At 38.9% G+C, this 16,654-nt stretch overlaps 1 protein-coding gene across 17 annotated transcripts in view; it reads left to right on the top strand.

Moving 5' to 3' along the window:
• Window positions 1-16,654, top strand: part of sorbs2a (sorbin and SH3 domain containing 2a) — a 63,620-nt gene that overhangs the window by 18,419 nt on the left and 28,547 nt on the right. For 14 of the 17 annotated variants that reach the window (XM_032501194.1, XM_032501250.1, XM_032501231.1 and 11 more), the window contains exons 2-4: window positions 1,406-1,588; window positions 12,554-12,609; window positions 13,501-13,590. In XM_032501194.1, coding sequence (XP_032357085.1) covers window positions 12,600-12,609; window positions 13,501-13,590 — 100 coding nt within the window. In that variant the 5' untranslated portion in view covers window positions 1,406-1,588; window positions 12,554-12,599. The remainder of the gene's footprint in view (window positions 1-1,405; window positions 1,589-12,553; window positions 12,610-13,500; window positions 13,591-16,654) is intronic. The other 3 variants (XM_032501221.1, XM_032501275.1, XM_032501258.1) reach the window with 1 other exon arrangement.

Raw genomic sequence — 16,654 nt, 5'->3', positions numbered from 1 at the left:
ATGAGTTTATTGAAGATGTAGACTGACACAAGTGTTTTTAGTTATTGGCATTCCATCCTAAGAAATGCTTTGGACTAAGTAAGGTTAAGTCACCTGACTGCTTAATCTAGGTAAATTAAAATTAGGCCGGAAAAACTTAACAGGAGGCAACATCACTAACTGTAATAGTCATAGTTGGAATATCTGTTTTTGTAGAGAAAAATAAGTCAGCAATGATATAAGCAATTCTTTGCCACCCATGACTCTACATTACCATTTCTTTTGTAGTGAGTGCTGAACTCTTCCTGAACCCTACTACACAGCAATCTGTTAATTGACGGTTTTTGTGCCTGTTTTGTTTATTGTCATATGTAGGGAGTAGGTGGAAGTGATCCTAATAGCATATTGCACAGTAGCTGCCTGTCTGGCTGGTTTTAGGTATCCAGGCTCTAAATATGAGATGCTAATAGCAGTAGTTACATCATCATTCTGGGAATAGCGGGGGGTCTGGAGGTGCCTCTGGTTGACCTCTCTGCGGTGTATATTCAGCCTGTGTGTGTGTGTGTGTGTGTGTGTGTGTGTGTGTGGTCATTTCAAAATATACATCCCCATATGGATTACACAGCAGTTTGGTTATTAATGACACAGGTGAGTGGACACATAATTAGTCTGTATATGTACAGCTTGATAAGACACTGACTGCACATGGTTATTATTGATAAAACATAGAAAGAGCCAGTGTGTCTGCTTCTCCATGTTTACACATGTGCATTTGCAAATCTCTGAGCAAACCCTCGCAGGCAATCAAACTGTCAGCAAAAGAAAATGAAAGAAAGGCTCATGTGAGAACAATTTGACACCCCTGTCCGTTTCCGTGTGGACTCTTTCACTTGACACTTGCCCCACACTGACGACATTGGCTGCTGTGTGACATTGAAGCCCTGGAGGAGAGATGGGCGAGTGAATGCTCTCTAACGCCCCTTTCTGTCTCCTCACTCCTACTGACATCCTAACCTTAGTTCATTCAACCATGTATATCTAGTCAGAGGTGTACCTACCTGATGCATTTTAAACTATACAATTACAATGTGCTTGGCGGTGTTGGAGTTTTTACAGTACGTGAAAGTGTGAATAGATATAGTGTGCCTTTGTGTGCATGTGTGTGTGTGTGTGTGTGTGCACACTGTGTGGTATGCATGCATGCAATCATGTGTGCATGTGGTAAAATAGAGATAGTCAATGCTGTCACTTAGCCCCCACCCCACACTTGGGGGTAACTTTCCAGTCTCATAGGCGAGCATGCCTGAGGCTGAAAATAGCCGTATCTGATCACTGCTTCACCCAAACAGGGAACTCTCTTTCCCCGTCACTCCCACTCTTTGGCTCTCTAACTTTCTCCTCGTTCTGTTGTCTCTGTGCTTCCCAGACATTAAACGGGCTACGCTCTGGGAATAAAGCCTGACTGGGAGGAGAGACTCATGCTGAGCGCGGGGAAGAAGACGAAAAAGCAACTCTGATTATAAGAAGAGAAAGTGGGAGGCACTTGGGCTCACGCCTCACCTATACCTGACTCTTCTTAACAAGTCTCCAGTCTTTTGGTTTTATGACGGTAAGCGTTGAATTTCCTCTGCTTGATGGACTATTGCACCTGCTCTCTGCTGGCTGAGAGGTCGGGCTTTTGGTAAATGTCACAAAAGATATTCAGACGAAAAGGTTGCATTCCAACGGTAAATAATGTGCCCATGTGCATTTTCACGCCAAGACACTCTATTTATTAAATTCAAGTTTTTGAAAGTAGATTGAAGATTTAAATAATGGATTGACATATACAGGTTTAATTTACCTTCCTCAGTCCTGAAAGAGATTTTACTGTGTTTCAATACACACACAAACAGATCACATATTGCTGTCTACTCCTTTGTGATATGTCTACATTCAAAAACACATTGATGCTTTAAATGGATTGCAAATTAAAGATGTCTGAATATATTTTACAACCCAAACACTGAAAGGGAATTGTTTTTTTTTTATCTGCTCTGCCAAAACCACCAATTATAGGCCGAGAGTAGTTTTTTTTTTTTTGTGTGAGAGTGGACAGGGGAAGTGGTGTTAAATAAAACGGTGGTTGGTACCGCTGTCACCTCAGAAATAGCATCAGCAAATAACTTAGATTACAGCTTTGTGGAGAGAAAAGTTGTATACATCAACCCTAGATTTAGAAAATGTTGAAAATTGACTTTTTTTTAAGTAAAAATATGTATATACAACAGAAATTCACACGTTGAACTAAATCTTATATTTTTGTGTTTCGATAGACCAAGTGTGGAGAAAAGTTGGGATTCAATCTCCAAAAACTTCCTGTCCTCTTTCGCTTTACCTCTTACCTTCCCATTATTTGGCCCCAGATTTGTATTTTCTTTCCTCGGCCCCTTTTACATACTTCCATCTCTTGTTACACTCTTTTTCCTGGTCTCTTCTTTCCCACTCAACAAAAGCCGTGCTCCAATCCCTCCATTAGGCCAGTCTCAGAGGTGTTGTGGAATGTCACCTTGACCCTTGGGTACACAGTAAGGGGTGGTTCCCAGCCTCTATTCGTAGTACTGGTCCGCTTGGTTCCCCCTTCTGCCCGACCTGACATACATGGAGGCATTTTGTCTGTTCCCTGTATGGGTACAGGGCACTTCATTTTTCCATGGTAAATGTGACATTGTTAATACACAAATAATGATTCATTCCAGTCCTCCTATAGCCTTATTTGTTTGCAGAACTCCACATTGCTCCTGTAAAACCTTTTGGTTAGACATAAGCTACATTATTTGGGACGGAGATGGCTTGATTTCTTATTGATTATTGATCTGTACAACCTGCGATGTGGGTCTGGAAAGTAGTTACTTTGTTTCAGTAAGATCAAAACATATCAGGTTCGACACATATTTTGAATGTATTTATTTAATTATTTATTCATATATCTAGAATAAAGTACAGCATGTTTGGCAGTATGTGTCTTACAAATCCGGGAGCTATCATAACTGTACAAAAATACTATTTCATTTTCAATTCCTTTGTTACTGTCACTCTGTTTTGCCCTCCCTATTCTCATTCCTTCCTTATATTGGATATTTGTTTAAACCTGTTGTATTAGTGGACAAAGATATTTAAAAATTCCCTTGATAGAATAACTGCAAACATAAGGCTCTTGATTTACAGTCTCATGTGAATTTGTGATGCTCTTAGTAAACGGACATCTTTCTTTTTCTGTCTGAAATGAAGTGTTGTTCAATGGCCATCATGGAAATAAAAGATTTACAGAAGCCAAACAAAAGAGTCTCAAAATTTTGAGTCTCCTGCATAGCGACTGAGATGTTACAACTTACTGTCAAACCTATGATGACTCAATTTACACATATAAACTATCATCTCTCTGAGATACTTCCTGTGTATCCAGTTGTGATGGTGAAGTTATCAATTTTCTTTAACCACCTGGTGAATTGTAGGAATAAAAAATGTAAAATGACAATATTTACTCATGCCTTTCTACCAGAGGACATAAAGATTCCTCAGATTTTCACAATGATCCAGACCACCTTAGAGGGTAAAAGGTCCTGCCAAATAGTAAATATAGCATCCCTGCTAATCAAGTTTCTCTTATCTTCATGGTTGACACTTAACACTGGTACCTGGGGGAATCTAGACTATGTTTGGGGAATGTAATCTTAGCCACAGCTGATGGCTATTCAGCTTTAGTGTACCCCTTGCGTCAAATGACAGATTACTTTCAAAATGTTTTCGGCTTTAGCTTTAGAAAATGTTATACAAATTAGCACGCATAATCTTTACCAAAATGCGCAATGTACTTTACTGCTTTTTCTTTCTCTAAACTATCAAATCTGTTTACAGGATGGTTATATTGTTCTTCAGCCACCCATTCTTTTTTCTGTTGAGCTGCATTCTGCCATTTTTTAGAACTAATTTCCTCACAAGAGTGATTTAATATGAAGCAGTGTTTACCTCCTTATTCTCTGGTAGTGTTTACCATCTCAGTGTTTGAAGAATCTAAGTGCTGCATTCTCCTGAATATCTCTTCTCCATTAGGCCTCTTACAACACATTAGACATTAATGCCAGACAGTGCCACATTCAGTCAACATCTTAGGCCTTATGAATTGGTACCAGATTGGATTCAAATTGACAACTAAAAGACTATTCTTAAAATTATTCTGACTTGTAAAGGGACTATCATTTAATTTAAGTATTCAGTTATGCTGGACTGGCTTATACTGTAGGGCAGTTAAATCAATATTTGTCATGACAATTAGTTCTCAAAGGTATGAACCCTTACTGTTGATCCTTTAGTCAGTTACTTTAGGTGGTATGTGTGGCATTTACTTACCATGGATCCCACTAGAATCCCTCTAGCATTTTAGGAAATAATTTAATTTGTTGCTTTGATGGAGCCTGTGCTTACTAATTTGTGAGCAGTGTAAAATGTAGTGTGTAATTCATCTTCACCTAAGAGCATTACAGGAAAAACATCACATTTTAAACTCAAAATGTTTGGGATTCCAAGGTGACCAAAAGATGTCCCTTCACTACACCATGTGAAAAGCTGAAGCCATAACGCCAAGTCAAAATGTCTAGTCAGGAAAAGCTCAAGCTTTATCTTCGTAATTGCTTTGGCGTTTAGCACTATCTAACACCATGTCCCTCCATTTGCAAATCCTCTCATTTCATTGTAACTTTGATATATATTATTTGGTCATGATTGTCTCAGTTTGTAGCCTGGGGTTATATGGGGTTGTAATCACTAGTCTTATCGCAGACTCTACATGTACTGGTAGTGTACACATCTTGCAGAGGAGGAGATAAAACAGTGTCAGGTCTAGAGGTGTTGTTTACTGGCGTTGCTGTGTCCCCAGACGACTTTAGCCACACAGCTTACATAATACCACATGCTAATATTGGCTGATTTTTTGTTTTCACTCCATATTTGTTTCTTCAGACTTATTCCATTTGGTAATTACTCATCCATTCTGGGATCTCTATCTTTTTCTGTGTGCGTCTCTGTTTTTTTTATTTGCCTTTTTTTTTCTGTGCTTGTCCATCATATCTTTTTTTTTTTTTCTATCTCTCTCTTCCTTTCTCTGACCATTAGAGCTGTATACAGTGACTGCATCTTTAGTTCTGTAAAGAAATGGTAAGATAACAAACCCACGAATTGTCACATCCAATTCATTCTTCTTCCCCCATAGCCCCGACTCACAGTACCGGGGCTTGTGTTGCATAATTGCATTAGTGCTCTCAGGCCGATGCCTCTGCTCGTTAGTGGGGTTGTGATGCAATCTGCAGAACACACGGGCCTCTGTTGTCAGCAGTATGGGCAGTGAGTGGGCATGCAGGGTCAGTGTATTGACCTCCCCTATCCATTCATACAGCCAGAGGGGGGTCTGCTAATGAACGGCAAGGTTGAACAAACAAGGCTCATAGCAGAGACTCCGTTGGATGTGGTTGTTGTTCAACTAGTGTCAGTAATGTGGTGGTAGAACAGTAACAGGGAGCTGATATATTATTCCCTATAAAATGGTCCGCATCTAACAGGAAGTAGCTTTGCATTTGTGTGAAAAAAAACTTTGCAAGAAGGCTTATTTGATTAAACTATTAGTTATTCACTAAGCTGTCAGAAAAGATGTGTTTTTCATATTTTAGTAATGCATTACATACATGTGTATAGTATTGGTTTGGATTTAAACCATGGTTTGGCTAAATACTTCCTCACTGTATTTCTGACTGGCTGGAGAGCGTGGCCTAAACTGTTGAGTCACAAAGTTCCATGTTGAAACAATACTGCAGCAACTCAGTCATAAGAAAGTAACTTTTATTTCATAACCTTTCGCAAAACATGTCCAAAACGATCATCTAAAAAGGTGGGAAGGTTCTTGTTTAACATTTTTTGACAAGTGGCCATTGTATGAGCAGGATACTCATTCTGATGTGTGCATTAAAGGATTTCAACACTGATACTAAGAAGAAGCCTCAGCAAGGATTTTGACACATGGCTCTGTGTTGTTTGACCTTTGACGTGGATTAGAACTGAATTTCCAATTCTCACATTTTTGTCACAGAATTTTTTAATTGAATGAAGAGACCATCATGGTGGAAAGTAGTTTTCTTGTTGACCTTTACCAGGGTAGGAGTTGGTGTGACTTTTTTGGGCCTTTATGCCAAGGTAGATAAAACTAAACCAAGAAAATATCTTGGTTTAATAGATTTTCCTTCTTGTATGAAAATACAGATTCAGATGAAATGGTCCTACAGTGCCTCGCTTGTATGCATTATCAGCCTTCGCTCTTTCTGAAGTTCCTACAGCTTTGAGAAAAATCAGAACAGCCTCATGTGTCGAGATGAATAGATCCACTGTGCCATAAAGCTACGCTCCAGTAGGTTGGTTGGCCGTCGAGCCAATATTAGTTTATTAACTTGTCCCAGAGGAGGTTTGGGAATGGGAGACAACAAGTGACAAGTTGTCTTCATTTGCAGCAGCTGATGTAACGCTCTATGGCTACTGCAGGGTTTCCAAAAAGTATCAAGTTTCTTCTGCTTGTAGTGGCTTAAGTAAAGCATTATTTTCATCAAGACTGTCAGTCTTCGAAGATTCCCTTGATCCAAACTTTGAAATAAAGAAAAATATGAACGTAATTTACTTTAAAGGTCACTGTTGATCCTAATTAAATGGCTCAACTAAAGTATTCTGTACTCTTCTGGGTTTAATGCACAGAATAATATACTTTTAAAATGTTAATTTCTTTTATTTGTTTGGCTGACGTTGAACACAAATACTTGAGTACTAGAAATACTTGAGGCTGTAAAATACAGTGTTCACTTAAAGCACAGTTACTTATAGCTAGACTCTTATTTTGATTCCCAAGCCTTTTCCTTTTTTTCTTAGCACAACCCTGCACTCTTAACCAAAAAAATGCAACACTAAAATATTTGGCTTCAACTCGTCAATTAAGGAATGAAGCCATTCTAAATTCTGCCTTTTTTGGAGGGGTCATTCATTTTGTCAGTTGGGTTTCAGGCAAGCTATGTCTTAACTGAGATTGATGTTAGATCTCCCGGGACATTCTGCTGCTTTGAGGTATTTGTTTTCTCTTTTATTTAATCAAATTGAATGTTTCACATTGATATTGCACCTAGGGTTTAATTAAAACGTCTGGCATTGCATGTATTATTAAGCTTTCAACAGCTGATAATGTTGGTTTATAGAACAGCTGAACAGAAAATGTCTATCTGATGACTTTTGGGTCCGGTCTTTAAATAGATTTGCTAAGGAGCTTAATCTGTTGACATCCTGTAAGTATGTCTCGGTCTGAGAGACCACTTCAGGGTCAGGACCCTTGAGGCCGTAGTCCGCTTATCTCCAATGATTGTTCACTCTCTCCTGCTATCCTCACACACATAGACACACACAAAAGGATCTTTAAAAGCTCTGTTAAAGTGTAATTCTGAAATTAAATGAACTCAATGGAAACATGGCATTCTTTTTATGGAAGGACGGTGACATGTTTGTTTTTATACACTTGTTTTGTCTATGCCAAGGCAGTGACTCATGGCATCCTGGCCAGTGCTCTTTGAGGACATTGTTTGTGTTTTTATTTCCTTCCTTTTGTGTTTCCATTACACTGTCTGGGTTACATTTTTCTTAATGTTATTGTTTTGTTTTTTTCAGGACATTTCTTTTAGGATAAAGGCCTAGCCAAATGACCCTTCTTTTGTTAATAAGACCAAAGATAGTGGTTCATGTCATATCATGATATGCTTTTACCTGGTTCTCTAGTGGCATTGATTAAGTTCTGCTTTGTCATCTAGGCTAAGTGCTGTCTACACACGGATTTTATGAGTTAGTTGAAATAGCCCACACAGAGACAGATTACTCATTGATATTCCCGTATACTTATGCAACTTTTCCTTTGTCTTTAATATTGAATTTGTGTCTACAAAAAGTAAACAAACAAACAAGATCAACCATATTAAAACTCTTTCAGTGTGGAAATGTTGTTGAGGGCAGTAAAATGGCCATTCCATTATTGAAACAGTTTCTGGTGATGAGCTCAAATCAGTGGTAATGGTCTTCTAAAATTTAAACAATGGAGGACGATCTTCCTACCATAGTTACCACTGTATCTTATGTTTCAAAAAGTTTCAAAGCTCAAAACCTTTTAGGCCACAGATATGAACCGAATGTGTCCCAGTAGGTCACTCAACAGACTAACGAGACTTGATGGGCTTGTGGTGTTGGACATCACTTCTTTCTGTGTATAGCTCTTGGGTATTTGCAGTCCCACAGCTATTACACTCAGTAATTATATGCACACTCGTCTCTAGAGCGGCCTACCAATGCCTAAATTACGGTCGGTGGATAAACCACGGCAAAGTAAGAAAACAAAATAACTAGAAAGAAACTTAACATACCAGGAAAACTAGGACAAGAATGTATACCAACTCTTTGGAAATGCAGGCCTCTTGTTTGCTATCCATTTATTTAATTTAGTAAAGATATACTAAAACTCATTGTAGAGAAAAGTTCTGGGAATTGACTAGGTCTAAGTTAATTCATTGTAAGAAATGATAGGTTAAGTGCTTGGGCTTTCAACATTTATTCCCACAGCTTGTAAGTATAACATTAAGCATTTTATTTTAGAGAAGCGCTCCCAAAAATAAATGGAAACATTTGGTGCCCCTCCATCATACTCTATATCGTCTATGCATGAGCTGCTAATGATCCATCACGGGCTTTAAAGAGTGCTTTGCATTTTGCGATTAAAAGCTTAAAAAGGTCTGAGCAGAGAGTGAGAGTTGAAGGAGGTGTAGAGCCTGGCAGGTTTTCTTCAAGTGTCCAGCCATAACATTACACCATGGCCACAGCTGCTGTGTCGCCGCTGATCTGTCCCCAAGAAACATGATCCTGTTTATAATCTGACCATCATTTGGACGGCGACTGCCTGCGACGCCAGACACATGATTTACCCTAGTGTGTGTGTGTGTGTGTGTGTGTGTGTGTGTGTGTGTGTGTGTGTTTCAGTGAGAGATTTATGAGGATACTGTATGAGGGTGAGGGTTAGGTCTTTAGGGGCTAAACATATCCCACTGTACATGGCTTCATGTAGTCCCACAAGTTGTATTATTTCCTCCCCACCAGCGGAAACTCTCACATGTGAAACTCTCACATGGTGGGTAAATTTGATGATTATTAAAAACTTAATATAAGATGATGATGTACAGATATACAGTACTTTCAAGTTACACTTGTTGCCAAATAGCTCTTGTAAAAATTAGTTAAAAAGACTGCGCAGGTTGAATTCATCATATTCTGTTTTGCCTGCGAGAAATATTCCCTGAAGGCACTTTTGTGTATTGAGGAACCATTTTCTTTAAAAAACGCTGCTCATGTCACTGCTTTGGCAAAACGAAAGCCTACATCATAATTGATAGCAAATTAAATTCCACTTACTATTCACACAACCTCTTTTAAAAAAACAAAACAAAAAATCTAACTAGGTAAGTGTTTGCTACCAATGTGAACCAATGTTTCTAAGGCATTGTCCCTCAAGGTATTATGTCAGCATGGAGACAGAGTGACGTAACATTACGGCCCTTTTTATGTTTATATATATTATCCCCGTTTATGTTGGATTTTTGAGGCAGATACTGATCTGGGAGTTTAAGAAAATCAGATAATATATCAGCCTATATCTATGTTTTTGACATAAAAACATAACAAACAACACTCTTTGTATACATGCCTTAGATTTGTTTGTTTTCAAGTTTCACGACCATATTAAATGGTTAACAGGACATTGTTTTCTTTTTCTTTTTAAGAAAGTCCTTAAATTATTCTCTTAACCATTCTTTATTTGTTTTTCCTTTTTATTTCTATTTCATATTGTTATAATAAGAATATTTACTATGAGTCTTAGTCAGTTGTTATAATGGGAAAGTGATCTCAGAAAAGACTGGACAGGCTCTCATATCTGGATGCCTGTATAATTTTCAGCATGTTCAAATACATGTGAATGTTATGCCATCTATCTAGTGCCACTCGTCACCAGAGCCAACGCAAAGGCAGTTTACACATTCACGTCAGAATATGGTCACATACCTTTACCAAAATAAGCCCCAGTCAGTGATAGCCCAGTAAAGTGAGATTGACAAGAGAAGTGATGATTGGACTTTATTTGTGCATTGAGGCCCACAGTTGTCACAGTGTTGAAGCAGGTGGGACAAATACTAAAAAGTATTTAACATGCAACACATTCTCCCATCTCATAAAAAATACGGTCGCTTGGTCAGGTGCCTTTGTTGTTGTTAATGACATTAAAAGTCTCCTTTAAAGTCTTATCTAAGTGCGCTTGGTCGGGACTATTGGCGTCCCTTTTTTACGCTGTTATGTTAAGTTTGTGGATGGGGTTGAGTATCTGTAACATGCGGGAACGGGACGGTTGGGTTTAGGAAAAGGTCGTGGATGGACATGCGCTTCCCTGACAAAATTCTCCCTCACATACTACTCGCTAAACCCCGTGTAGCTGCTGCTCTCCCCAGTAAGTTACACAAACACGCTGAAGAGGGCCTTTGTCGTCCCTTTAGATGCGGTCCAAATGTCCGTATTTTATGAGTTTGGAGTGAGAACGGGTTGCAACGTGAGTTCAAGCACAAACAACAACCAGAGTTTGTGCTCTTATCATTACACAGCTTTTTTGTCTAGGGGAGATCCATACTCACGGGTATACAAACAAATGTTTTATTTACCTAGACTTATTTATGTACTGTAGTGTCACAATATTTGTACATGTTACCTACTTGGTACACTGAAAAAGGCCCAGACAAGACATCTGTGCAATTACTCCTATGTGCTGAACAGAGAAACTAGATAAATAGAATTAAAAAGAGCATTCCCATTGATTTGGGTGTGCAAACTCCTTTCAGGTTATTAAGATACTAAAATCATCCAAGTCATAATGTTTCAGAAGTGTTAAAGAGTTCTGGAGCCATCTACACTAACTTTTAAACAACAGCTGCTGTACTTCCCAATGCCAAAACTTCCCAACAATATCTACATTTGTGTAAGGCAAAGTTAGCCGTGTGTGTGCCACAGTAACTTACATACCAGACATGTATGATCCCTACTGCAGCCACTGTAGGCTTTCACTTGTAATATCTGTCATACACACTAAGTTCCATGATGACACACGTGCATGCTTTTACTCAGCGATGTCTGTGTTGCGCCTTTTGCTTTTGATGTCTTCATATCAATCATAAACCCTACTGGAACAGTTCCAAGAAAAGGCCTCCATATAGCAAGAATCAGGCATCATCCCTTATGGGTACAGTTAAGTAGAAATTGCATAATTTATTGTATACATTATTTATGTTTCATCTATGTGCTGTAGAGCATTCATTCAGGTCATGAAGTAAGTTAGCTGGGAGAATTTATGTTCCCACATTTGGATTCCATGGGTTTAGGCCTTGGCTTTAACATCTTTTTGAACATGACAGGCAGTATATGTTGATTTCATTTAAACGTTTACCTTTTTTTATACAGTGCTGCATAGTAACGGAAGTCAAAGAAAGTTGAAAGTGTATGAGTGAGAGATCTTTTTTAGCTGCATCAAATCACAAACCGTTGAAATACATTTCTGTTCACCTTGAAAACACTTGTGTATAAAACAAGACATACATTTTACGTTTGAGATGTCCATTCAATATTCTTTGTCTTGTTGTTAAAGCAATTATTCAGAAATAGTCTCATAATCTTTCTAAAGCATTCCTAATCATCTGGATCAGTATCTGTTTATATCCATACCACAGTATCCATCTATCAATCTTTTAACCCTCCTTACCTATTGAGGTTGGCTCCAGCACACTTCAGCAACCCCTCATATTGACAGTCAATCACAGGTCTGTCCCATCTTAGCTTGATATTCAGACTGAATTGCCATTTCAGTTGACTTTATAGTAATCAGTGCATAAATCAGAGATTCAGGTGCTTTGAAATTCAGAAGTGCATTTTATCCCTATGTCACTTTTCATGTCTTGCATATCTTTTCATGTCTTTTAGTCTTGAAGCCTTCAGCCCATTTTTTCTCAAGATTAGAAAAATTTGATGTGTGAAAGGAGTTCAAATCGAGCTGACGCGCAGTCAATTACAGTATGTCAGCACTCAGCATTCCTACTCCTAAACCTCCTTAATATCTCCAGACTCTCCCTTCACAGAGATTTTGGCTCTTTAAGTAGTGTGAATTGAATTAAAGTGAACCTAATGACTGAGTGGGCAGTAGGAAACTGGCATATTTCCAAAATAAATGCTTATATTTGAGATTTGACCCAAAGAAGTTTAGTTTACACAGAAAAATGGGGCGAGGTTGGCTCCTTTAGTTGCAATAACTCAATTATTTATTTTAGCAGTCTCAGGAAAATCAGTTTGTAAATGCAAATCCCTTTGCTCTGTTTCAGAGGCTCAATCAACTGGTCTAGAAGACATTTCTTTGTCTGAAATACTTTTGTTTTGTTTTGTTTTACAGGAAAGTGTGTCCCCCTGCAGTGGACCAGTAAGACGTTCTCTTCAATATGAATACAGGTATTCAAATCATACACTGTATGCCATTGTTGGGGAATCATCCATCAAGTCCATGGCCATTATTTCTGTTTGGCAAACCTGATTATGTTTTCATTTTTGCAGTCTTATATTTCCTCTATCACAAAGTAACTGAACATATAAATATTGTACACCCTTACAATAAAAAATCAATATATTTCCACATTTCCAACCACAAAGATATTTCTAGAAGCTGCTATGTGTGCTAGTTTTGCTCTACCACAAGCATAAGTCTATAATTTTAACCCTGACCGTGCTTCACCACTTTAGTGATTGTCCACTTTGGGCCTGGTTTATTGTGACTAAAAGCGTCAATAAGTATAGTAAGCCTGTTGCTTTTAACCACCGTGACGTATTCCTCCCTCAATACATTCCCAAAGCGTTCTACTAAAATTAGCAGGCATCCCGAGCTAAAGTGCGTATTGCAGCTGGAGAACCAATGACAAATAATCCCTCTTTAAGCCTTCGTCAGACACCAGCGCTCTTTTGGGGTTGCCAGTGGTAGCTTGACTCCTCTTGATTTTTTTGCCTGTATTCTAACGGCTTAAATTGTAAAGAACTGATCTAAGCATTTGTTACAGAAGTGCTGCTTTTCTCAACATTATCTGTGTAGTATAAACTAATGCAATACAAGGTCTTCAAAATTGTACTTTACAATTACATTTTGAAATTGGGCTGTACACCAGCTTCACATCCTGGGCTCATTCTGTAAACATCAGGTTCTTTAAATGCATGTACTTGGCCCCATGCTTATTTGTGTTATGTTTCTGCCTGGAAGCCTTGGTGTGTGTGTATTTGTGTATATGCATGTGCATGTGTGTGTGTGCTGCTGCTTCGGCCTCTGTGATCACCTGCCTGGCTGTGACTTCTCAGATAGCGGAGGATGCTCTCGCAAAAGTGTGGCCTTGTCACTCATTCTCTCTCCCATGAAGAGGGTCCAGAGCTCACCAAATCTAGGCTCAGGTACTAACACTCAAAACACACTACAAATTAACATTTTTGGAATTAGAAGATTTACATTAGTAGCTAAAATACAGGCCACTTCAGGTATTGACTATACTAAACTCTTGTATTTATGAGGTACGTTTTTCCAAAAATGGCTCGTTGTTTTTCAAAGTCATGTTTGGCCTTCAACATCCTGATATGGCTTGAGCATATTTGAAACGCTTTCATGCTTTCTCAGCATGCTTAAGCAATGTTTGGGCTGCGGGATGCTATTTGTTTCATAATAATTTTATTTCCTATTTGTTTTGTTTCTCCCGTCTGGGGCCTGTTTTTGCTTCCTAAATCAGTGATCAATTATACTCTACCTACTTGTACCTACCTGAATCTTCCTTCCTTTTGACATGCTACCATACGTCATGCTCTCACACTGCTCCATGCCCTCTCCCCATCTTTATGGGTTGTTTGCTCTACTCTTCCTATTGTCTAAGTTTTCTACTTCTCCTTTTCCTCTGTCAGCAATGAGTGGTTAGACATGGCACAGCTCCCTTGAACCTGAGCTGTTGCACAATGTGGAAATGTTCATGGACTGGCTTGTGTGTTGACTAAAACGGCACCACTCTGTTATATTCTTCCTTATAGTTTTCCATTTCATATAAGCTATTTACAGTAGATCTGCTGTATGTATAAACACCTTCACTCTAAAACTGTTGCCTATTTCTAAGTCAAGCATCTAGGTTAATGGCTGCACCTATGTTGGCTATGTTCTGTCACTGTCAGCTTCCTTTTAACAATAACAGGGCACTGTCTGAAAGCTGATGTCAGATATATAGGGTTTAAGAGCATGGTAGGACTGATTCACCCACCACTCAGAGGGTGTTAGTATCCTGTGCCTAGCCCCTGGAGTATTATTAGGAAGGAGACATGTAGGCGTTAGCTTCTGACTGACCCTGTATAGTACACTCATCATTTCTATTTAGCATGCTGTTATACTTGGTGTCTACACTCCAAAATATACAATGCTGGTCCCTACATAAAAACAGAAAGTATCCTTCTCGATTGTTCCAACTGTATACAAGGAATGGAGGTTAAGGCGCCAGCTCAGTTTTGTGTGCTGTAAAGTATGAGTAAACCATCTCAGCTCGAGCCATCTGCACTAGTAAAACTAGCTGTTTTTCATTGCAGTGAGCTACCTAACATAACCAGCCATGTGGGATTAATTGAAAGAGACATGCATATCCGTGATCAGAAAAATGATGAAGTGGCGAGTGCAAAGTTTGCTCGACCCATCGAGCCACAACAGCCACACTTATTCAGGGTGGCCGCGGGTCCTTAAAAAGTCTTACATCACGTTTCCTAAAAATAAGGCCTTAAAATGTATTAAATTATCTTAAATTCAGATTGGATAGGTCTTAAATATGTTTGTGTCATGTCACGGCGAAAATGCAGGCAATCTGTTGTCGAATATTTTTTTCCCGGTAGGCTTTGCGCTGCGTTGTCGCAGTAACATAACCCCATTTATACAGGTCCTATCCTCTGACCAATCGGCTATCCTAACCTTAACCACTCCAGGTCAAATGCCTAACTCCAACTAATCAAGCTGCTTCGTGGGCGGGTGTTAGCGTGGCCGTAGTCAGTGAGATTTGTAATTTTGAGGGATTTGTTATTTCGCAGCATACAAGTAATGCAGCAATTGTTAATAGCCGTCTAGAAACATGGGAAATGCAAGTTCAGTGACAAATGCTTATGAAGCAAACTGCGTTATGTGTTGGAAGATTTTCAAACTTGGGACAATGGGGATCAGAGCGGTGGAATCACACCTACAAAGCAAAAAACACAGAGACTACGTAAAGGCACGCCAGCAACCAGCCATTGCTAGTTTCTTCTCCACCACTAGCAATAATGTCAACGCTACAACGCTAGATGTTACGATGGGAAATCCACAGCCAACAATGCCAGCTGACCTACGAGCCATTTGTGGCTCTACGCCAACACTCCGAGCAGAGGTGATTTTGGTGCTGAGGATCGTGACAAGCCACAATTCATACAGGTCAAATGACGGGACTGAAGAAGTGTTCCAAGCAATGTTTCCAGATTCGGGGCTTGTACAGTCATTTACCTGTGGAAAAGACAAGACAAGATACGTGGCTAAATTTTGGTTGGCGCCATATATCAAAAAAGACCTCATCACAGAAGTCCAAAAATACGGTGCGTTTGTAATTATGTTTGAGACACTGAACCAGAAAACCAAAGCAAACAACTGGACTTGCATGTGCGCGTATCGTTATAAATTGGTAAGGACACTCTTTTGGGAAGGCTTTCTCAAGTGCCAAGTCACTGTTTTGTTTATTATAGCATACGAATTGTTTTCCAAGTATATTCACAAAAGCTCAGGAGTAGACATCAGAACTTGAAAAAAATTGGTCACATGGAGACATGAAACACACACACACACCACACACACACCACACACACCACACACACACACACACACACACACCACACACCCCACACACACACACACACACACCACACACACACCATACATACATACATACATACATCATACAACATACATACATACATACTCCCACCGCAAAACACTCTAACACACATGCTGTCTCTCTGTCCATGATGAGTCCTCCACAAACTGCAACCCATCCTCTGAGTCTCTCTCTCTCCCTGTGTCTGTTACACAACACACACACACACACACACACACACAAATCATGTAAAAGTCTTTGCATTTTAAAAGCAGCTGGAATTGGCATTTATTTATTTTTTTGTTCAAAAGGAACAGTTTTTTTTTTTAAATATTCACTTGATGTTATAAGCATTTGTTCATGGGACCCAAATATTCTGAAAATATTGTAATAATATAATTTAGGAGAGCAATTACATTTTTATACATTATACATTTTTGTGTTATGCTTTCGCATTACACACATTAAGTCAATGTTCTTAAACTCAACCAATTATTGTCATTTTGCCATACTGTTAATTTTGTGTTTACTTGTAAAGATTACTGTATATTTCCACTTTGAATTTCTATCGTAAGGTAGGTCTTAAATTTCATTTAGAATTG

Source organism: Etheostoma spectabile, chromosome 2 (genome assembly GCF_008692095.1).
Source record: "Etheostoma spectabile isolate EspeVRDwgs_2016 chromosome 2, UIUC_Espe_1.0, whole genome shotgun sequence".
Taxonomy (NCBI): Eukaryota; Metazoa; Chordata; class Actinopteri; order Perciformes; family Percidae; genus Etheostoma; species Etheostoma spectabile.
The sequence above is the reverse complement of the archived record's forward strand: the minus strand, read 5'-3'. Positions and strand labels throughout refer to the sequence as shown.